Genomic DNA, 24156 nt, shown 5'->3' on the forward strand with positions numbered 1-24156 from the left:
AACTCCTACTAGGAATAGAAACCGTAACATGCACCGCAATAAACAATGGATTGATCTTTCTCTAATTAATACCATATCACAGCAGATGAAAAATATACTGGACAAACAACATCAAATTATAGTCACAACAGAACAATGCCCCAGAAGTCAAATATGTAAAAATGCCATATCTTGGAATAGTATCCAACAAATTAGCAAGATTATTCAAAAACATAGAAGTAAAAACCATCTTCAGCACCAACAACAACCCAAGTAGGAAGCTTATTCGCAATATAAAACCACCAGATACAAGCCTTGATGCTAGCTGCATTTACAAAATTAATTGCGGCCAATGTAATAAATATTATATCAGTCAAACAGGCAGAAATATCAGAAGTCGATTCAAAGAACTTTTAGACTGCTACACTCTTGATAAATGTAATAAATCAGCAGTAGCAACTCCCATTAAAGACACAAGCCACCCTTTGAAAATCGAAGACAACCTTGAAATTTTACACAAAATAGGAAAAAAAAAATAAAAGAATGGATATCATGGAAGAAATGGAAATTTTCATACGTAGTACAAAGCATGGAGATAACATTCTTAATGAGATAACCGAATTCAAAAACTCAAAATTCTTCAACAGTCTTACGCTAGTTCTAACTCAGTAGATTCAAGACGCGTCAATGTAAATAAATGACTACAAATCTGTCAGTACCAGGAATATCGATACAAAGCCTCCATACTCGATACTGACTCACATGCTACAAGTCCGCCATCTTGTGTTACGTGCAAAATATTTACATGTATGTCGGAGCAACTTGTGCAGTGAACTACGTCGGAAATCAGTGAAAAAATCTAATCTGTAATACTGTAATGTTACTCAACAGCTCCGCCATTACACCAGTTATGCAAGTGAAGCTGCAAGGTGATGAAATCGTAAGCGATCAACTGTCATATAAAAGCCTTTCACGCTATTTTCGCAACACACAACTGATGCAAAATTATCTGTATTTTATACAGGCTGTGATGTCACACATAGTCAACCACAAGGAAGAAAACCAGCAGAAGTCGTCACCGACATCGATTTCTAGCCATCCACTACCCCCCCCCCCCCAAAATGCTACACCAGTCACTGCAGTAACAAACACTGGACAAAGAGTTCTAAGTTAATCTAGTTTAAGACGGTTTGTTTTTAAATAACATTTCTCTTTATGTATGTAGGTATGTATAAACGCCTGAAGATGAACAGAACATGTTCGAAACGCGTTGTATTATGTAAGATTAAACATAAAACAAAAAATAAAAAAGTGACTGGTAGCAGAAATTACAAATAAATAATTATCGTGATTCTAATAGCGGGGAGTGGCGACCTGTCATCATCTGATGCTTACGCCGTATATAACTTGAGTCGGTAGTCTCGTGTTCGCAGTGAGTCGGGACAGATTGACCGTGCTGAAAGTATAACACGTTCCACGCTGGGATACCTTTACGTGTAGCGTCACGTGGACGGAGTTTATGCTTTGCCCAAAACGAGACCTACCAGGACTGCCGGTTCACCTCAAAAGTTTTTCGTCATATTAGGAGATATACGTTTCAGTATGTTGTGTGATTGAGGAATTTATCTGAAAAACGACTCTAGTGAGGAAATTTAGAGGGCTTTTTTAAATACTTGTGTAGGTTTCTGAAATTATGATAAATATAACATATACGGTGTAATCGTGAAATTGATCCAAAAAACCTGTAGATGCCCTGTACAATCGAACAGATGAACTACAGTGACGGAAATTCACATGGGAACAGGTCGACATTCTCATTTCGTGAGAAGTGCAGTCTTTATCTGTTGGAAGAATTCCATTTAAGTTCGAGACGTACGTACAGTTTAACATTCTTGTGCCGCAACGTCGAATTAATTCTGCTGTCCTGTCAATACTAATTTCGGCTGTGTGACCATTTGAATAACTCGCGTCTCAGACTACAAAAAACTTTCGAATACTAAATGGCTAGGACACAATTAATCGAGAAGGTAGTGTGAAGACGAGCAGCAGCAGTAAGGTATACCTGGGAAGCGGACGCGACCACGGACTTGGTGCAGACGCCTTGGTTGTGATGGTGATGTTGGACTGCGAGGAGGAGGACACGTGCTTCTCCTGGTTGATGACGCCCCCCCGCCGAGCTGACGGTGTGGCGCTGCTGCTGCGCCGCCATCGCCTTCTGCAACACAGGCGGGGCCTCAGCCGCCGGGCGCCACTCTCGTACAGCTTCCTGCTACTTTACTGTGCGAAAACATCACTGCAGGTCCTACATACCTTTGTTGCATTATCTGCTGAAAGGATAACCATTCGGCAAGGACGAGGGAGATTCCGACTTATTGTAAGGGGGAGTTACAGAGATTTTGCAAGACGTGCATGAAATCGCATCGGGTTGTTGCCTTCACCCGCATTCTAAGTAATCGCCTCTTTGTATGGATCTGGTCTTTATGCAGTAGGGACAGCCAGGCTAAATAGGAAAGAATTGGTCGACAGTTCTGAAGGGAAAGGATCAATTACAGCGAGGGAAATCTCTCTCGAGGACAAAAGACTATGCGCCTGTCCGCCTGTCGCAAAACGCTGGAATAAGAAGCCAGTGACAGTTCTGTCGACTGCTCACGGTCTCAAAGACGTCAGATTCGTCAAAAAGAGAAAGAGATTGCGAATTTCCTCGCAAAGTATAAGCCAGAAGATTGTGGAGTTCCTGTCGACGAGCGCTACGAGCGGTAGGAAAGCACACGGAAGCGATAGAGACAACGCAGCACAGAAAACCGACAGATAGCAACTAGTTTCACGTCATCTTATATATCAACCTACACTTAAGAAATCTTATAGATCTTAACTTTTGAGTAATTAGATCCTACTGACAAAATACTATTACGGTTCATCTCGTACGTATCCCATACAAAAAACGATGAAACTATAAATAGTAGGGGAAATTCGCAGAAATTTACTTATTCACTATGCACTCAAACAGTCCAACAATTAAAATAGCAAAACGGGTGTTGTAGGCAGCCGCCGAGTTACGATGATTCGTTTCACAGTATCGAAGATGAACAGGTGCTCATTGCCCATCGAGGAGAATCAATTACACGAATGTGTTGTCTGTTCTTTCGAAGACGAGTCCACGACATTCAGTGCGGGTGCACAGTTACCTCCGAGCTCCTGCAGGAATTCCACAGTGGTGGGAGCGCAGGAGAGGGGCAGGGCGCGCAGGCAGCGGAAGCTGGGGTGGGGGCGTGTGTCGGCCGAGGGGCGTGCCCAGGTAGTCCGCCGATGCCGCGCAGAGTCCTGCTGCAGCTCATATCAACAGTCCCTCCCCTTTAGTTTCCTTTCTCCCCCCCCCCCTTTTCCTCCCTCAGTTTACATAAAATGTATCAATGTATCACAACTGAGGATTCCGCGCAGAGTCCGAAAGAACAGACACCCCGCATTCAAATACTTAAGGCATTCACTTTAGAGTCCACGTTTACTGAACGTTGCTGCTTCGATTGATCGTTCCAGTCATATCCCTGCACACTCACCATTCCTCCTGGGACAGCCTTCTCACGAGTTTAAATCAGTTTATGAAGTTCGTGTGAGCACATCGGTTCGGTAAATTCTAGAAACTGAAATATGGAAGTGTAACGGATAGAACAGACGCTCAGGAAAGGTTTTGTATTTTACGTCATTTTTACCTCGTCGCATTGCACTGCCACGTGTATAGTGGATCTCGAATGACACGTGGTGGCGGATCGATTAGTCTGCTTCTCTGAACGTGGTGTTGAAACTTGCATACGATAAGGTCGATTACGTGATACTATATTTACGTTATCAGGGAATGAAACTATCGATTTAAATTAGAAACCTTGCCTCGCGATGTTCTGCGTGTAGCCGGGACAAGAGTGAGACGGAAACTCTGTAACATTATTATCTCTACAGGAGCAGCAATTGACGGTGGTCACCGAGATGGCGGTGACCATCAGAGAAGCTGAAGCTCCTCGTTCGAGGAAGCGCTGCAGGAGCTTTAGGGAGGTAGCTGGCGGCTAGAACTGACGGCAGCTGGTGACACGTACACACGCACACGGCTCTCTGCAGGAACTGCGGCTGAGGCCGGCGTTCCCTGGAAGGCCGCGCAGGGCAGCCCTGCCTGCCTGGCCGCCCTCTCGCTCTCTGCCTGCGTTCCTCCCCCGCCCCCACTCCTCCCTCCGTCTCTCTCTCTCTCTCTCTCGTTCGTCACGACCTTACACGAACAAATTTGACTACATCTTCATAACTTTTGTTTAAAACGACCTCGAAACTGAAATCTACCTGTTTCCTTCGGATATCGGCGCTCGATATTCATTTTTTGTCGCTTTCTAAATCTCGAATTCAGAGTATAACGCAATTAAGGAGTGCAATTTGTTCCGCAATGACCGTGGTACTGCTTCATCAGCTGGATCACGATTAGCCACGAACGATCCGTGTTCAGAGTGATTGCTCGGTGCAGACCTGTGAGCAAGACCGAATCCGACGCTCCCGAGGCATTTACATTTGCTAGCCGAAGCTGTGGGCAGGTGAAATGCGACACCGCAGTTACACGGTATGTGCGGTACTGATTCTTCTTTGTTGCAACTTACTGCTCGACTGCTTGCTAATAGTTAATGGCAAACTGTGCAATCTGTCTTTCAGAAAGAACAAAAAAGTCAGTTCTTTTTTTAAGACTGAATTTGACGAGGGCAGTGCGCCGAAACATGTAATTTGCATTCGATAAGTAAAGTCACAGCTAGACAGTTCTTTTATTAAATAAAAGCCCAACGCCAGGTGAGTTGGTAGAGGATTTCTGTGGTACACCTCTCCTACAGTGAAACGAAGAACTATAAGTTTACGTATGAAAAGTGAAACTGTGATCACTTAACAAGGTGAGAACTGGAGAGCGACGCGTGGAACGTGTAATGTGCACTTCCTTTTTGCTACCCCTGCGCGCTCCGGATTCCGTCGAAAGACGTGGAAAAGGAATAAAGTTAACTACTGTCGCATTCATTCAGAGCATCACGTTTCCTCTTCAGTACGCACACGTTATCCGACTCATTTTAAAAATCTGTGCTGGAGAGAGAAAACCGGCCTCCGACGTGCATCTACTTCCAACTCACGGTGTTCCGAGTCGTCGTCTTTCTGCGGCCCGTACGGCTCACCCGGCAAACCACCGACGGTTAGCCTAGAGAGGCACTGCGACACGGTTTCAGTCGGGCAGAGGCAGGCGCACAGAAGCGAAAACTGAGAGATCAGCTACCTGCGCTCGTTGCGCGCTTCCCAGATTATCGGCTCTGTGTGGCTAGCTAATATTATGCGTCTGACCTAACACGGCGCCGAGAAAAAATTACAGGGAATCAGTCAGGCGCTAAAAGCCACACTGACAATGACGGACGGGCCGTAACGTGACGCGATGCTGCGTGACGTGACGTGACGCGGCAAGATAAGGACGGCGCGTGCGTGGCACGCAGGCGGCGCGGGAGCTGCCTGCAGCCCAGCCCGCCGTGTGCCAGAGGCGTCCCCGACCCGGGGCAGCAGTCTTCCAGAGGTTTCCCTTCCGGGTTCGCTCCAGTCGTCCGTCCGAGGTCTCGAGAAACCTCTCCTCCACAACCCGTGGAGCGAGCGCGCGTGGCGCCAGGGCAGTCGGCAGGAGTACCGTGTATTCGACGGTCGAGCGTCGAACGTGTCGAGCTTATGAATGTGCAGAGCAATATCTAGCATGCCAGGGTATGGCTGAATGGCCGTTTGAACATAGATAAATGGTTCAAATGGCTCTGAGCACTATGGGACTTAACATCTGTGATCATCAGTCCCCTAGAACTTAGGACTACTTAAAGCCAACTAACCTAAGGACAGCACACACATCCGTGCCCGAGGCAGGATTCGAACCTGCGACCGCAGGAACGTAGATAAATGAGATGGAAGAGCGCCACCTACGTCACATGCAGGGCATCTCTCTTCAGTACAGAGTCGCAAGACGCCATTTGGCTTTCAGTTGAAGCCAATATGTATACACTGAAGTGACAAAAGCTGTGGGGCAACGATATGCCCACATACAGATGGTGGCAGTAGCATAGGTAAGGGCTGTTCTGAGTCGTGCTAAGCACCCTCTTCAGCCGTGGAGTTGGTTTTATTTATTTATTATCTCTTGTAAAAATGGAGGTGGGTCTTATTTCTCCCAATTGGGAATTTATTTGCAGAAATTTCGGGGACAGCTACGGTATTCACCTGACGGCGTAAGGAAAACGTGAGAAACCCGGCCACAGCTGCCGGTGTTGGCGTCCACTCTGGCCAGCTACGTCCGGATTCGCCTGCGCCGGGGTCGTCGCGCGCCGCGTGTCGCGCCTCCACCTGCTGCGCCGCGTCCAGCAGCGGTGTCGGTGGGTGGCAGCTGTCGCTGCTACAGCCTTCCGTCTTCGGCTCGCGTTCTTTGTTTTCTCGTTCTTTCTCCTCCCAGACCTCCAGCCATTTGCGCTGGCGGTCGGCTCGCTCCTCTACGTTTGGAATGGTCTATTACACTTGCGTACCAGGTCACAAACTGCTTTGTTTGTGCCTCCCTGCCAGTTCGTGTCGGCGCGTCTTCTCTGGGGACGCCCGTCGTTCGTGTGGCGCGTTTTGCCATTACCGTGTCTTTTTTGCTGTCGGTTTGCGAGTCTCGGTCCCGCGCGGTGCGCTCTTCCGTTTGGGAGGCCGTCGCGTGGCACGACTGCTCGTCCTGGCTCCAGTTGCTGGAGGAGGCAGGCGGCCTGCGCCTCCATCCTGAAGCGGCTCTCTCTGCCCCTGTCAGGGTGGTGCTCGGCTTCTCTGCGGGCTGCTGCAGCGGCCGCCTCCGCTCGGCAAACAACCCCAGTGGTGGGGTGAGCGGCCGGCCACGCGTCGGTGTGGGCTGCTGCCCTCGCGTCTGTGGAGGCGAGGTTGTGATCTCCTCACTCCTGTGCCTCCGACGTCTTTTTTTGGGAATCGAGCGGCAAGTCGGTCTCTTCGTCTTCTCACTCGTGTTGCTGCGCTCTGCCAAGTTCGGGCAGCCACGCCAGTCTGCGACGCGTGTTCCGCCGCGGTAGGCACACGTCGGCCGTTCGTCGGTGTCCGTTGTACAGATTCGGCCGGCGTGTTGCCCAGCGCACTTGACGCATCTCGCGGAGCTGTGGCGATATTTCGCCACACGCGCTTCTTCCTGTCACCTGTAGCACTGGAGTGACGGGTCCGGGTCGGCGGAGAAAGCCTCCGCCTCGGCAGGGAAGCCTAGAAGCTTCCACACCGCTTTATGACGTCACCGGCATTTGCCGTCGGCACGGCGACGGTGAAGAGCGTCGATCTCTTCTCGTTCGTCCGGTTGTGCAGGTTCACTGCTGCATTTCGGAATCCTGCTCGGTGCAGTCCATCCGGGACTCCTCTCTCGCTGACGATCGGAGGCATTCCCGGTAGTCTCCACGCGTCGGGCTTCGAGCGCCGTCTTCTCGCCGGGTGCGTCAGCGATGTGGACGGCTGCAGTGCTCTTCGGCGCCTCGCTGTCGCCCGTGTTCGCCGCTAGCAGCTCGATTACGGTGTCGAAGTCTGTCGCCTCGCCGACGAGCTCGCACTCGCACTGCCGCCAGATGGTACAGCTCTGTGCTCTCGCCTCCTCTGCACAGGGGACGACTGCCCAGGTACTGCTCAGAAGGCGGTACCGCGCCTCCCGTAGCTGCGGGGCGCCACAGCCGCGCCTCTGCCCCGACGTCGAGTCGCCAGAGGCCAGCAGGCCAGCAGGGCAGCTCCGTTCCAGGGCGGACCCTGCCGCACTTCCAGCAAGTTCCAGTGGGTACGGCGTCGTCGGACTGCCTACTCGCTGTGACACGGACCGTATCGACCGTCCAGGAGTGAAGACACTCACGTCTCCTGTGAATCGTGCCTACGCGCCAACTTTACCAGAACTGTGTCAACAACTGTCTGCGAATTCGCGTTTTCTAGTGACTGCAGTGACGCCACAGAATCTTGTAATTAATAAAGTATAACTTATTCCAAGTGTTCTAATTAACTGTATTATTAGCAACCTCCCCAGTGTCCAAGAAGACGGACACAACAAGTACAGTGATGTCGAGAATGCAGGCGGTGATTAGCTCAATGTGGCATATTGTGTAGCTAACCTTCTCTTGCAACAGTGTAATTTTTCTGTTTGTTTGTGTTGTTATACTGAGTGTTCACGATGTCTCCTCCGAATGTGCTTCTGTGCAAGCTATACAGTTGCAGGAACAAAAGATTGTACAATTATTACAAGCAATGCAAGAAATTGCGGCTGCACTACGACCACCACCCTAGCCTGTTCAATCGGAAACAACTCAATCGACGGTTCACGCGCCTACATTCGAAGAGTTTCTGGGGAAAAGCGAAGACTTGGCTGATTATGTTGCACAATTGACGACGCATTTCAACGACTACGGCATAACGGGTAACCAGCGTATTTGCCATTTTCTCCCCACAGTAGGTTCAGATGCATTCCGGTTGATAGTGACAGTGTTTTCAGATCGCCATCCTCATGGGGTCCCAAACGGCGAGTTAGCTGACGAACTGTTCAAATGTTCCGATGTGTGTGAGAGGTCATCGCGCCCTAGACTTACACTGCTCAAACTAACTTACGCTAACAACAACAACACACACACACACACACACCCATGCCCACACCCATGCCCGAGGGAGGAGTCGAACCTCCAGTGGAAAGCGCCTCGCAATCCGTGACATGGCATCTCAAAACCGCGCGGCCACTCGGCGCGCCTCAACTGTCAAATCATTTTAAATCACATGTGCTTGTAGCGGCTGCTCGTTCCTCAGATTAAAACAGCAACTGGGACAATCCTACAACCAGTGGGCAACAGAACTTGGTGGCCTTACCAGATGCTGTCACTTTCAGTGTTCATTTGGTTAAGTGACAATGGCACTGTGACGATATGCACGATTACTCAGAATACGCGTGATTCTCGTATTCGAGCTGCCATACCAAAATATCCAAACCAGATTTCAGTACAATATTGTCAAATATTCAGTCATAGGCCACTGTCGATATAACTAAGCATGACTTTCAAGTGAATGCAATATACGTTGTAAAGAGTAAGGCATTCCCCTGGCCAACCCCCCACCCTCCCACGCCAGACGTCGACCGACGTCTAGGTCACGTGCGAACCAGTCGCGTTGTCAGGTCGCGGTGCAGCCTGCACAATCGCGGAAGTCCTGCCCACCTTGCTTTCACACACGTGATAGGGCACAGGTGTTAACATGTGTCAAAGAAGGCCTCATACAGATGGTGTTAGGCAGCTTTCGTATTCTTTCTCTGCCTCGTGATGACTGGGTGTTGTGTGATGTCCTTAGGTTTAAGTAGTTCTAAGTTCTAGGGGACTGATGACCATAGATGTTAAGTCCCATAGTGCTCAGAGCCATTTGAACCATTTTTTAGCTTTCATATTCCATGTCCCTCAATGATTCTAATGCGGTGTATGTTCTGTCTGCTGTGGAACTCTGCGCCGACCCTGTCGTTGTTTCGTCAGATCGCCCGGAAATTATCAATCGGGAATCCAATAAGTTGTATGTTCAGTTGAACGTGTTCAGCAAATGTGTTAATTTCCAGTTAGATAGTGGAGCTACTCTTACACTGCTCAACCGCTCTACATATTAATGGTTAGGTAGCCCACAGTTTCATCAACCACGTAGCTCGTTGTCAGCATACAACGGACAACCTATTCCAGTGCTTGGAGTGTGCTCTTTGCCAGCCACGTACCGCGGTGCTACTAAAACAGTGTCATTTCATGTTTTGTGCTGTCGCGAGTCTACAAACATTTTTGACCTTTTCGGATCGTCAGTTCATGGGAAAGTGTTACAAATTAATTCATCTGTGTTTCTGGCCAATATTAAAGCATTATGTGATAACTACAGTTCTCTATTTCATGGCAGGCCGGTGTGGCTGAGCGGTTCTAGGCGCTTCAGTCTGGAAGCGCGCGACCGCTGCGGTCGCAGGTTCGAATCCTGCCTTGGGCATGGATGTGTGTGATGTCCTTAGGTTAGTTAGGTTTAAGTAGTTCTAAGTTCTATGGGACTGATGACCTCAGATGTTAAGTCCCATAGAGCTCAGAGCCATTTTTATCTGTCCCGTGGTAGTTTAGACAAGGCCCAAGGGTTCGATGCCCATGTGACACTGAAAGACAATGCGTAACTCAAGTTTTTTCGTGTTCGGCCTGTCGCTCATGCATTACAGGACTGAGTTGCTGCAGAGTTCCAGCGGTTGCAGACAGTGACGTCATCAAACGAGTGTTGGAAAGGCAATGGGCGTCCCCCTGGTGGTCCTTACTGAATCGTCAGACTCTGTGCAGACTTTAACTCAACTGCTAACCCCAAAACGGCTGTCGGTTCTTTTCCGTTGACCCGCTCTGAAGATTTGATGGCCAAATTAGGTTATATTTAATAGGATCGCAACATATCCTCGATGAAAGCACGCAAACGGTATTTGTTTTCGATATACCGGAAGAAAGAGATGCGGTAAAATCTTATCGAGTTCTCTGTCGGATAAGTTAGCGGAGCTAAGAGAATGTTTGGGTGACAGACGCGAATGCACCCTGAGAGATGCAGTTCTCCTTCGGACTGAAGTACCAGTGTATGTAGTTTGGAGACGCACAACAATGCAGTAGCTAAATTCGCGTCCTTCTTCCATTTCCCGTCCTGTCTTTTCTACTGCCTCGTGCTGCAGTGCAAAGCTTCGTTTTGAGGCTGACCCAACACGTCGTACACGGTTGGCGGAGCTACGAAGACATGTTCCCATTTCCGACGGGTGGCCAAAAACAACGGTCCTGTCGCATTAACTCAGCTCAGCCTGTTTCTCCAGGGGTTGCAGAAGGGGGTGGATACAGCGCTCAGTTCCGGCTTATAATGAGACGACCACATGGACAAAGCTGCAGGGATGGCGGGGAGAGACTGAGCAGCAGAGGGGCTGTCTAGACCCACGTTGGAGTTTTACTATAGCAGGTAGGTTCGAAAAAGATGACTCGATTCGAGATATGAGAGAGTACCACGAATAAGATTCACTAGTGGCTGTAATCATTGAAAGACATTTCCGTAGGATCCCACACAGGTACGTGGTTGAATGGAAAGACTTCATTCCAAATCGTAGACAGCGTTTCTACTATAAAGCGTAACACTATAGAGCTGAAAAGCCTATATATTAGTCGTAGGATTTTGTATATTTCTTACGACCTAAATCTAGCTTTGCATTTTTAAAAGTGATTCGTCGCATAGAACACTATCTATTGTATGTGATCATTCTCAATCAGCCATCACCCTCCCTCGCCTATAATCCAATGGATATATTGCATAGCCTCTGACATGACATGGAGATAGAATACGTTACAAACACTGTTTATTAGCGTGAAAAATATGAGGTAGTTGAAAATACCTACTTAGCCGAAACACTTTCTAAATTCGGTGATTTTATTACGAGCTTACACTGCCGCTGACTTGCACCTGCGCATACGGTCTCACGGTCTGTAAATACACACCCCAGTGATCACCGACTATATTGTGTCGAAGCATTTGTGTGGAAGATCATTTCATTCGGAAGTGATACCATATCTCATTTATAAAGTTTGTATATAGTTTTTAACATGGATATCGTTAGCAATAGTTGTGTGTGTCTGTAGAAACGAGACTACTTTCTATGCAAGGTGACAGTAACGTGGTCGTTGCGATCGCGTTTTTAATAGCTGGTCGCTTATAAGACGATTACGTCTCTCTCTTCCTACGACAAACTAGTACCACTCGCAAGGAAAAATAAATGAGACATGTCCATCCACCGCTAATTTTCGCTCAATATTGCTTGGTGTCAACTGCACTCAGTTACTGGCGAAGTATTATTATACTTAGTAGGGGATGTGTCATAGATTCGCTATGATCCGCGGGTTTATGAAGTATGTGTACTGTGGTCAGTGTTCCAACATGTGCAAAGAAACTGACTGTCCTATCGTAAGGGGAGGTACGGATTTGACGTGGAAGATTGCGATGCCCATAAGGAGGTGAAAGATTTTTCTACGTGGAAAATTATGTGAGTCACAAGGAGGATATACAGAGCCATGCTGTCAGGAGGAGATATTTCCGCCGATACTTCGCTCATTGTCGAATGTCGTCAGATTGAGGCTGCAATCGCAATATTTAATTATAAGTACAGTGATAAATAAGTGGCTGGTTTCGTAGAACGATTATGAGTGGGGTGCGGGGCTATGGCGGCCGTAGCCAGTGGCCGGAACGATCGATATCTCCGGCTTACAGCGGGAGTCGTCTTAACTGGACGGGCAGGGGTACGAGAATGCAGCTAACCTAACCCGCATCGCCCTATAGGCGGCTGAATACCGAACTAATACTCAGTGTGTTATCCGTGGACGTTTGAGAAAAATCAATATGGGCGTGTGTTTGCGCTGGACAATTATTCCCTCCCATGTAAATTGTCCGGTTGATTGCTTCTACACATTTCCCGTCTTGAAAGAACATCGATTATATTGCGTGTTTCGTGCATCTAGATCAGGGCCGGCCAAACGCTGCACAGTGTGCAGACGTGCGGAAGTGCTACACATGTGCGCACGTGTGCGACAGAGACATCTGTTATTAGACATGTGTCCTAAATGATCGGTAGCGGCTCCACTTCCCTGTGGTACAAGCAAGAGCGCAACATACCAAGTCTCGTTTACCCCTGGTAACCGTAACCTTAACAGAGAAGTACTGAGAAATGGCAAGTACTGTGAAAAAGCAAAGGACGGGAGATCTATGTTCTCAGTCGTTTAAAAATGACTGGGAACTGCAGTTCTTTTTTGTAGCCGTCGGTGAAAACTCACAGTGTTTGCTATGCCGCCGAATAATAGGCGGCCAGCGTAAGTTTTCAATTGAAAGACACTACAATACATATCAGAAAGAGGAGTGTAGTGTACTCAAGAGTGAAGAACGGCAAGCAAAATTAAATGTCCTTAAGAAAATGGATGAGACACATCAACTCGATTATCCTTTCTCATGACCAGTGATAAACGTGTTTGGATTTATTCCTTTCATAATTAAAAATTATTGTTTACTAACTGTGCATTAGAGCCTCATTCTGCTCCAAGTTACATTATTATCAGGAAAGTTGATCATTAAACCGATTGTTCCAATCTATACTTACATTTAGGGTTTTTTTTTAATATGTGAAGGGCTACGTTCAGCTGAAGTCGATAAAATGTAACATTCATCTAATTGTCGGTTATTATGCAGATTTCAGACGGAGCTGATGAAAGATGTAGCAATAGTGGTATTGAAATAACAGGTGATCATCTAGAGGTCTGCGGTTATCATTCTGTTCAGAGGTCAGTGAGACAGAAATTATGTGGGTGTAACTGAGGGCACCGAGAATTAGTTACAGGAAACCTTGCATTACTTTAATGTTATTTGAAATCAGGAATAAGGTTCGTTGGAAGTCGCTAAGTGCTCTCTTTGCTAAATACTAGATCAAAAACATTACTCGTATTTACGTGCCGTTAGTCAAGCTGCCTTAATAAAAACACACGGTTGTTAACTGTATTACTTGTCTTACTGGGTTAAACTGTTAACATAAAAGTGGACGTCTCAATGAGTAGACTGTGACAGTATTTTAAATGTTTCATACGCAAAATACCTTCCCACGGTCGGCTTGCAAGCTGTGGAAAGAGCACTAGAATGCGCCGGTACAGAGTATCCCAGCAGGTGGATAAAGCGACATCTGTGGGTAGATACATGCACTACATGAACGCTGACGGCTGCGGCGTGCACGCTGTGACCCGGAAGTTGCACATGTGCAGGAGCACCGCACGCGTGCAGAGTTTCTGGCCGGCCCTGCTCTAGATGGTAAAAAGAGGTTTGCTGGTTGTCTAGAAATGTCTTTGGCAATAGTTTCCGTATTTCATGATCTGTGTACCTCTTTTGCAGGGTTTAACTGTCAGTGCAATATGACTGCTGTATGTTTTTTTTTTTTATCTGTACAAAACAGTTTTGTTGCTGAAAATCTCATAATTTGTCCATTCGCAGAAAGTGGCGAGCAGTGATCCCACACAGGCAGCAGCAGCAGTTTGGGGAGTAAATTCAGTAAGAGCCAATCGGAATTCTCCATTCAGAGGAAGTTCCATGACATCAGAGTTACAAGACATCCTTTGTGCAGGGCATAGGAGCCTCTACAGACTGGTCTGAACAAGACAGGGGCAAGGTATCTACGAAAGCAATGTGACGTCTGAGAATAGTGTGATGTCTTCTTTGTTCGAGTGTAGATCACCCTTCTCTGGTTCGGACAGCGCAATGCTGCTCCGACCGCCACTCCAGCCGCATCTCCAGACCAGCAACTGTAGGGCATCGAAATTCACCGAACATTCCAGCTATTGCCGGTCGGAGTGACCGAGCGGTTCTAGGCGTTACAGTCTGGATCCGCGCGACCGCTACGGTCGCAGGTTCGAATCCTGCCTCGGGAATGGATGTGTGTGATGTCCTTAGGTTAGTTAGGTTTAAGTAGTTCTAAGTTCTGGGGGACTGATGACCTCAGAAGTTAAGTCCCATAGGGCTCAGAGCCATTTGAACCACACTGGGCTCGCATTCGGGAGGAAGACATTCAAACCGCGTCAGGCCATCGTAATTTCAATGTTCTGCGATTTCCCTAAACCGCTTCAGGCAAATGCCGGGATGGTGCATTTGAAAGGGCACGGCTGACTTCCTTCCCCATCCTTCCCTAACCCGATGGGACTGATGAGCAGCTGAAACTTGAAAAGCAGTGCGCGTGCTGTGCAGACTTACAGAGATATTTATTTCGCGCCCTTGGTGATGGTGTTGTGAAATAGATCAATTGGACTCCGGACCTCATGGTGAACATGTTTAATGGAACAACTCAAATTGTTTAAATAAACAATGCATAGAAAATAAAGACTTATGTCCATCCAGCAGCTCAGCACAGACTCTTTTCCTGTCAATTTCCGGATGGGAGAGGGGAAGGATGGAGAGGGGAAGGCGGGCGGGGGGGGGGGGGGGAGGAAGGGAGTGTAGAGTTACACTAGTGGAGGTAGCCCAATTGAGCTACCTTTCCGCCAAAATTTGAACTTCCTGCCACCATATCACTGTGATGTTGCCACTACTATGGCTGCCATCTTGGATCCGCCATCTTGAATAAATATGGCAATGGTGGAGGGTAGTGCTATGTTGTCTTTGTCTCTCTACTGGTGGTATCTATGTTTGCTGTAGTGAAATGTTCTTCTACATCCTTACATTTGTCCTCTAGGGTTCCCTATTTAGAAATTTTGTACTTCCTCTCAGTCTCATTTTTTAAACTTTTGTATTCCCTTTCTTCTGCTTCATTTTCTAAATATTTTAAGTTTCTCCTTTCATCAATTAAATTCGATATCTCTTGTGTTATCCAACGATTTCTACTAGGACTTGTCTTCTTACTTACTTGATCCTCTGCTGTCTTCACTATTGCATGTCTTAAAGCTGTCCATTCGTCTTCTACTGTATTGTTTTTCCCTGTTCTAGTGAACCGTTGCCTAATTCTCCCTCTGAAGCTGTCAACAAGCTCTGGTTCTTTCAAATGATCTTTGCTCCTTTTTTTTCAATTTCTTCGGTTTTAATCTACAGCTCATAACCAATAAATTGTGGCAGAGTCCACATCTACCCCTGGAAATGCCTTTCAGTTTAAAATTTGGTTTCTAAATCTAGAACCGTTATATAATCAGTCTGAAACCCTGCAGTGTCTCCAGGTCTGTTCCACATATGCAACCTTCTTTTATGATTCGTGAACCAAGTCTTAGCGATGATTAAATTACGTTTTAAGCAAAATTCTACTAGATGGCTTCCTCTTTCGTTCCTTTCCTCCTGTCCATATTCATCTACTGTTTTTTCTTCTCTTCCTTTTCCTACTATCGAATTTTCAGCTAGTATTCCATCATATTGCAAGTTACGTGGATGAAAGTGCGCTCTTTCGGAGGAGTAAGTTTGTCCGATTGGCTTAATCTACAAGACTGCACGAACTACATGCATAAGATATTTCGGACTTGCTTCTTTTAGGTTTTGTATTTTACGTATTAGCAAGATTCTGCTTCTGAATAGGAACAGTGTTTAAGTAAGAATGACTATTGGGTTCTAGTAAAAAGTGAGAACGATGAAATAATTTCTATCTTATATGGAGAAGTACTGTACATTTGTATGCACTATTTTTAATGTACTATTGGGTCCCACGTACGACCATTTAGGAGTTGGTAGCAGTTTCTCTCAACGAAACTGCAAGTAAAAACCGAGTCGGAAACTGCTGTAGCACGCCAGCAGCTGCGCGGTATACCGCTAAGAGCCGTGGCCCGGGCAGAGATCGAAGTGAGCGGAGTGGGCGGGCCACTGACCTGCTCGGCCGCGTACACGTTGGCGTGCACCTTCATGCTGGAGGCGGCGACGCCCTGGCCCTCCTGGTGCGCGACGTCGCCCGCCTTCAGCAGCCGCTGCTCCTGCAACACGCACACGAAAGGTGACACGGTCAGCACAGTCGGCCACCTTCCGCCGCGAATCGCTGACCGCAGCTCTGCGCCCTGCTGCGTCACCGCCGCGCCGCGCCGCGCCGCGCCGCCCCTCGGCACGTGTCCGATTCACTGACCTCGGAGGAGAGAAAGAGCGAGGGCTGCTAGGCGCACGTGGCGAGCGCGTTACGGCACTCTCCACCGCACCCACACCATTTTAGAGACTCGGAAAGCAGTCATCGAGGACAGGCCTCTATTTTCATCTTCAAATACGCATATGTTGTTCATTTGTTTAGCGACCGCGGACGGTACGAAAATAGGTTTCATTATTAGTTTCAGTGAGAATTTTTTAACGTTCCGGTTATGCACGGACACGAACATACTGGTGTGGCCGGCTGCAGCTGGAGCCGTGAGTCGGGCGCTCTCCGGCTCTTCCCGGCACTGTCTCCGGCTTCGGAGGCGTTCCTCGCGAGCCGCCGTCGGCACCGAGCCGCACGGAAACGCACAGCACACCTACACCTCTCCGCTTCCGCGCAGGAGAACACGGCTGGCCACGCGGGAGACCCACTCGGGGAAGCACGAGGCCGCCACCTGCTCGCCAGTCCGCTACTCCTACTGGGCTGCGGGATCTGGGAGAAAGGTTATTTCAGAGTTCCCTTTCAGCCTTTTTTGTTTCCTTTGTACACAGACTAGTTTCGGTTTCTCTACACTTGACGCTCTCGCTCCCGTCCTATACTTGAAACGAGTGCTTCTGTTGTGCCCGGCCGACTAATCAGTTGTCACTTTTAAGCGTAAAACATTTTCCGTCTCGTATCTCCGGTCGTCTTATACGTGCTCGTTCATTTCTCCCTCAGTCACTTTCAATTGTACTGCTAGTTTCCGATAAGTCTACAATTTGTCTAGTTAAGCTGCTCGTTTCAGATTTTTAATATCGACAAACAATTTTAGCCTTACGTCTCAGTTTAGTTATTTCCTTTTTATCCTTATGTTCCTCCTTCAGTCTGTTTTGCATCTAAAATTTTCGCGATTACTTTTCATTCCGTCTTTTTCCATTTCTTCAATGTCTCTCTTTCTGTTTACGACGAGTGTTCAGCTTCGTCAGGAATCTCCGGTTAGACAACCCTACTGTTGTTTCTCTGCTTTGTCATTAATACCATTGCTCGAGTGGAAAAGAATCGGGATATCAGAGCCAATTACGACGCTAGCGCGCGCGGTACGCACGCACTGACGGCAGCCGCGGTCCGCCTCCCGACGCCGTGCGTGTCGGACCTCCTTCTGTCCCGCGCAGTGCAGCTGCTCGGCGTGCCACCGGCTCGGCAAGTCGTCGTGAGTCCCCGGCACAAATACTGGGCCGTGCTGTCTCTACAGCCGTCCGTAATTGCCAAAGTGTGCCGGTACAGGATTTTGTGCACGAACCGACCTATCGATTATGTCCCATAAATGTTCGATGTGGTTCGTTTCGGAACGTGTGGGTGGCCAAACCATTCGCTCGAATTGTCCGGGATGTCCTTCTAAACAATCGTGAACAATTGCGGCCCGGTGGCATGCCGTATTGTCATCCACGGAAATTCCATCGTTGTTTGGCTACGTGAAGGTCTCAAATGGCTCCAAACGGTCTCCGAGTAGTCGAACATAACCATTTCCTGTCAATGATCGGTTCAGCTGGACCAAAGGACGCAGTCCATTCCGTGTAGACACAGGTGTGGACCCACCAGCAGCTTTCACAGTGGCTTGTTAACAATTTGAGTCCGTGGCTTCGGGGGATCTGCGCCACACTCGAATCCTACTGTCAGCTCCTGACAACTGAAACCAGAACTCATGTGAGGAGGCTCCAGTTTTCCAGTGGCCTACCATCCGACCGATAAGGTCGCGAGCGCAGGAGACGGACTGTACGCGACGTCGTGCTGTTACCAAAACCATTACCGTCAGTCGTCTGCTGCCACACCAATTCCAATGCCAGATTCTACCGCTCTGTCTTAACGGATACGTCGTGCGGTTACTTCACGCAGTGTCGCTTGTCCGTTAGCGGTGGCAACTCTAAGCAACCGCCGCTACTCTCGCAAACTAAGTGAAGGCCGGCTGCTACTGCATTTTCCACGGTGAGAGGTAAGGCCTGGAGTTTGGTGTTCTCGCCACACTTTTTACAATGTGGACCACGGAATATTGAATTCCCTAACGATTTCCGAAATGGAATGTCTCGTGCGTCTACTTCCAACTAACGTTCCGCGTCCAAGTGCTGTTAATTCCCGTCGTGCTGCCACAGTCACGTCGAACACCCTTTTCACACGAATCACCTGAATGCAAATGACGAACCCGCGCTAACGCACTGCCGTCTGCATATCGCCACCTCAGTGTGTGAGAGTGAGATGTACGATTCGATGTGGCAGGAACTTGTTCGCGACTAGTTTCTTTGTTTCGGTTTCGCGCTGCGCGTTGCCGCCGTGTCGCGTGCACGAGCCGGCGCGGTCGCTTTCTGCGCTTAAGCTGCCCGCGGGACGCCACGTATCCCCACTTCCTGGCATATCTCAGTGGGACCCCTCCTTCACCTACAGGAAGGAGACGGGACAGCGGATGCACTAGCCTAGTTTCCTAAGCGGAGGACGTATCAGTTGTCATATCAGCTGACAACAGAGATCAGCTAGAAGAGAAAACAAGTCGAATACCTCACACAATTACAGAATGGTGCAACACGAACGAGCCAATAGCCGCAAACAACAAAACTACACACATTGTAACGGAGGGATAATTGAAAACAAATTGCCGCATTAGACTCGGAGTCACGAAAATTAAACGCACAGTAGCAACGAGATATTTAGGGGAAGACCTAGACAAAAGACATAGCTTCAACGAACATATACGACTGACGCAGACAAAGTATAAGAAATACTACACAAATTAGGACGCGTAAATTTAGGCAATTGGAGACTGCCAACCACAGTGATAGGAACACAGCGGTGTGCGTTCTGGGAGTCAGTACTGAGCTTTGCTGCGAGTGCGCGGGCATTGCCTCCCAGTCTGGCTGCGAACTGTGCAGCTGTCGGGTGAGGGCAGAAAAGTGTACTGCTGAGACTGTCTCGGGCGTGTGGCGCGACATCAGCGGAAGCACTGTACGCGGTACTAGGACACGACGTGCAGCGTCGTACTGCTTAAAAATGGGCAGGCACGATCAGTTAACTACGAGCGCCAACTCAGACTCTGTCTCAGCATTTAGGTGGCAGGTGCCTGTAAAAGGCAGCGAATAGAATAATATTTAAAAAATTCCACAATGTGCAGTTATAGATGGACGCGCAGCTGCCGTTCGATAGCGTGTGAACTTTGGAATCGCAGCATCGCTCTGCTATATCGGAAGAGAAGAGTCCACGAACCCTACTCGGTCGGTACGTTTGCTGACGGCGAACCAAAAATCCGATCGCTGTGAGAAGGGAAAACAGCCGTGCTGACGAAATGTAGAATTTTAAAATAGGTTTAATGCGTTCAAAAGCAGTAAGGAACGACCGTGAAGCGTAAGACCTAATTTTCTCTGCAGGGATATACGTCTGTGTAGCACATAAACGGCAAATGAATGGGATATAAGAGTATTCTTTTTTCTTTTCCAGATACGAGCTTATGTCTGTACTTGTTGGCTTCTACAACTAGTACTGCAACTACTGAACGTGGTTTTTCATTAATTTCCGACCAATGGAGAAATGGAAAAAATATTTAATGCGGACTCGGTGAAAGGCACAGCATTATTTAAATACAATTTCGAGTGGGTCGCTTGCAAAGAACCTCACGAGTATGTTTGAATGTGAGCATAAATTATCAGTAATCTTAATTTCTCGGAGAAATATACTCGTAACTCAGACTCGGACGACACGACACATATCTGCACGTAGTACTCCCGCGCTGTGGAGTAGCGGCGCACCGCGGCGTCGCACGACGGCTGTCAGAGGCGCGGCTGCCCTCGCGCTGCCGCCACCCACACAAACAAACCCGCGCTGCCCTCGAAATAAGTTGGCACTAAATTTAGGGCGAGCGGCCGAGCCGAGCCGAGCCGAGCCGAGCCAAGGCCGCGGCGCTGGCTGCTGGCTGCTGGCTGCTGGCTGCCGGCTGCGCGTCTGCGGCCGCACTGCGGCGTAGCCGAGCTACTCTCGTACTGACCGAGTTTGTCCTTTTGTGTCTTCTTCTTCATCTGCGTTTATTTTATCCGGTGTATTTTTCAGCGCTGTATCGAACAGTCCGAGCCGGACGTTACTGTGCCGCAGTACGAGTGCGGCAGAGCGGAGGCGGCCGGCCTGCTTGCCCTGCTCCGTGCTCCCCACTCCCTGGGCGGCCCCGCGCCACTGCCACAACTGGCGAGCTCCCCACCCGCCCCCTCCACCCCTCCACAAAAACTACTTTTTTTTCTACGCAGATAGAAGACATTTTGTAATTTGTACAGTAGGGTTAATAAAAATGAAGCGTTACTAGGAAATGTTATGTAAATGAGCTGTATAGACGGCAAATACTGAAAACGACACAGGATATTATTTGCTTCGACATCCGGTGGCCAACCTTGGAGATCGTATAACCCTGTACCAGCGAAAGCTGTTTGCCGGGTGGTGTCGCCGCGTGGTTCTAGCCACTTCAGTCTGGAACCGCACGACTGCTACAGTCGCACGTTCGAATACTGCCTCGGGCACGGATGTGTGTGATGTCCTTAGGTTAGTTAGGTTTCAGTAGTTCCAAATTCTACGGGACTGATGACCTCAGAGGTAAAGCCCCATAGTGCTCACAGCCATTTGAACTACTTGAAAGCTGTTTACACGAGCTGGCTGGGTAGGCGACAGCTGTATAAATTAAGCGCACTGTCGACACGTAACCGAAATGACGCCTGTACGGACCTGCGTCCGACCCGCTCCCCCACACGTACTGCCATTCATCGACGAGAAATACTGCAGGCAGCAAACGGCCCCATCTCTCACCGATCTTCCGTTGTGCGGTGATTTTACAATGAGTCAGGTGGATTCTTTGCTGAAAACGCCCTTTGATTTATTAAGTATGGAACAGAAGCTAGAAATCGAGCGTTTAGGCGGACATAAACCAAATAAAACATTACACATGCAACAGAAAAGATAAAAACAATAATTGAGTCCACCAGCTACAGCATTCCTTGGATTAGGCCTATATTTATAACTGTATAACTACCTTTTCTCTAGTGTTTTTAAGCAGTACGATATAAACGACCGTTATATAACAAAGAGCTCGGAGCAATTCCACTATAAAGGTTATTGAGTTTTCTCTGGGCCTGCCAACGAAAATGAGCACCAGCCGCCACTGGCTACGAATGTTCCCCAACGAGAGAGTTGAGAGGCCCGAACCATAAAAATGGTTTAGGTTCCACTATACCTATGCACCGCATAAAAGCGGTAGTAAATATTAAAAAAAGTCTCACGTCAGCGCAGCAGGGCAGAGGACGAGCGCCGGCCGCTCCGGTCGCAGGTTGGAATCCTGCCTCGGGCATGGATGTGTGTGCTGTACTTAGGTTAGCTAGGTTTAAGTAGTTCTAAGTTCTAGGGGACCGATGACCTCAGATGTTAAGTCCCATAGTGCTCAGAGCCATCTGAACCATTTTTGAACCACAGGACGGTCGAGTTCCGTACTGGAGCCGACGAATCTACAGAAAACGAAATTAGTGCACTGATATCACGTGCTTTTCAGCGATTTTATCCATTAGAAAACATAGTCTTTAATATGTCCAAAATATCAAAAATCAAGCTAATTTCCAATCTCATCAAATTAATTGAAGTTTAGTCCTGAAATTCATCTTAACAGTAATAGATATTCATTTATCACCAAAGGGACATATGAAAACTTGTGCCAGACCATGACCCGCCTACTGCGACCGGTTGCCTTACCACTAGCCTATCCAAGCACACTCCCAGAGTAGAGGAGCAAAGTGGGTAGGACGCCACTGCATTGTTGCCTTATTTATTCAAGATGGCGGATTCAAGACAGCGGTCACTGATGCTTTTTAACACCCTCCCCCCCCCCCCTCCCCCATCTGAAAATTGGTGGGAAAAGGACTCAGTCTATGCCGGGCTGGCAGATGGGACAGATGTGAGTCTTTATTTTGTATGCATTGCTCCCCTCCCCTCCCCGATTAGTAAATTGGCGGGAAAAAGACTCAGTCTCTGCTGGGCTTTGTGTCTAGCTACTGGGCTGGGAAGACAGACGTAACTGTGTACTGTGTTCAATGGATGAGATGTAAGTGCTGGAGGAGGAGGAGGAATACATTGGTGTCTGAGAACTGTCCCGATAGCATTGATATTTGGTGAAGACGAATACGCTTCATGAAATAATGAGTATGGGCTAAGTTAGGGTTCGCGACTCATAGTAGTAAATGCGTGTGCTGTGAATCTAGATCTTTCGATAAAAGTCGAGTCAATCCGTCTTCCGAAGCGCAAGAGGCGAGGTGTTCAGCCAGTGTGGCGCGTGGTCCCTTGCAGCAGGCACGAGGACTCGGCCAGGCGGCGCGCCGGCTTATGGTGGGGTCACGCAGTGGCCGCCACGGTCTAGCATAACAGTCGCGGCACTCACTGCTGTAAAAGTTGTTACCGTTTGACAGCTGGAGCGACACAAGCGCTCCAAGCGGCAACAAAGGAGAAGGTCAGATGCGTCAAGAGGATAACGTTTGCCATTCATCCCTTTCCTACGTGATTTACGAAATATGTGAATTACTTTTTTGCCTCCAAGAGTTTGTGTAATAACACATGTTTCTAAAAATGATTCTAAAATAAGTGCAAGTAGGGACAAAAATCATGTATCCAGTGACAAGCTACAACGCTTTCGTGAAGAAACACTTGTGACGTTGGATAGAACTGCACTTTACCATGTTAATGCAAACACACTAATTCACACGTAAGAAGCACAGACAAGTACCACTCATTTGTCATTCCGTAGGCCCACTGTGTGTTAGTCATTGTCGCCTGTTGTCACATTACATTATTCTATGTGAGACCAACCAACTGCAAAATAATGGGAGAAATATGCAGTGCGTGTAAGCCCCGAGTCCTCAAAGCCAATAACACTGTCAGAATTGTTGTCATTTGTTAAATTTGTCATTAGAGGCATTTCAAAAAAATGGTTCAAATGGCTCTGAGCACTATGGGACTTAACATCTGAGGTCATCAGTCCCCTAGAATTTAGAACTATTTAAACCTAACTAACGTAAGGACATCAGACCGATCCGTGCCCGAGGCACGGTTCCAGACTGAAGCGCCTTGAACCGCTCGGCCACACCGGCCAGCAGATGCGTTTCATCCAATAACATATTCACTAGTTCATCACTATCGGAGAAATGCTGTACCTTCTGCTTTAAAAGGTGTCACTTGTCCCACATTTTATTTGTATGCCTTCCACATCTCTCTGTAATGTATGCACTGATGGAAGCATAATAAAACATTCTCACAAAACCCTTTTCCTGAGTGCTGTAATATAATAAATTTAGAGCAAACACTTTATTTTCGTCTTTCCATCTCGCAGCACGTTTCTCCTTCAATAGCATCTTTTTTTTAAATATCGGGATCCTATAGTCTTCAAAATTTGTTTGTCCTTCTTCACTTGATCCTTCTGATACAGTTTCTGTTGCTGTCTATATTTAAAATGATAGACATTTTCCTTGTCCCGTAATAGTTTTGCACGAAGA

The 24156-nt window shown here is 47.9% G+C and overlaps 1 protein-coding gene across 5 annotated transcripts in view; it reads right to left on the reverse strand.

Moving 5' to 3' along the window:
* The window catches only part of LOC126163955 (NAD(+) hydrolase sarm1), a 1073782-nt gene that overhangs the window by 42302 nt on the left and 1007324 nt on the right, over positions 1-24156 (reverse strand). For 4 of the 5 annotated variants that reach the window (XM_049920199.1, XM_049920201.1, XM_049920202.1 and 1 more), the window contains 2 exons: positions 16380-16481; positions 2042-2194 (listed from right to left, as the gene is read on the reverse strand). In XM_049920199.1, coding sequence (XP_049776156.1) covers positions 2042-2194; positions 16380-16481 — 255 coding nt within the window. The remainder of the gene's footprint in view (positions 1-2041; positions 2195-16379; positions 16482-24156) is intronic. The other variant, XM_049920200.1, reaches the window with a different exon arrangement.

This window comes from Schistocerca cancellata, chromosome 1, assembly GCF_023864275.1.
Source record: "Schistocerca cancellata isolate TAMUIC-IGC-003103 chromosome 1, iqSchCanc2.1, whole genome shotgun sequence".
Classification (NCBI taxonomy): domain Eukaryota; kingdom Metazoa; phylum Arthropoda; class Insecta; order Orthoptera; family Acrididae; genus Schistocerca; species Schistocerca cancellata.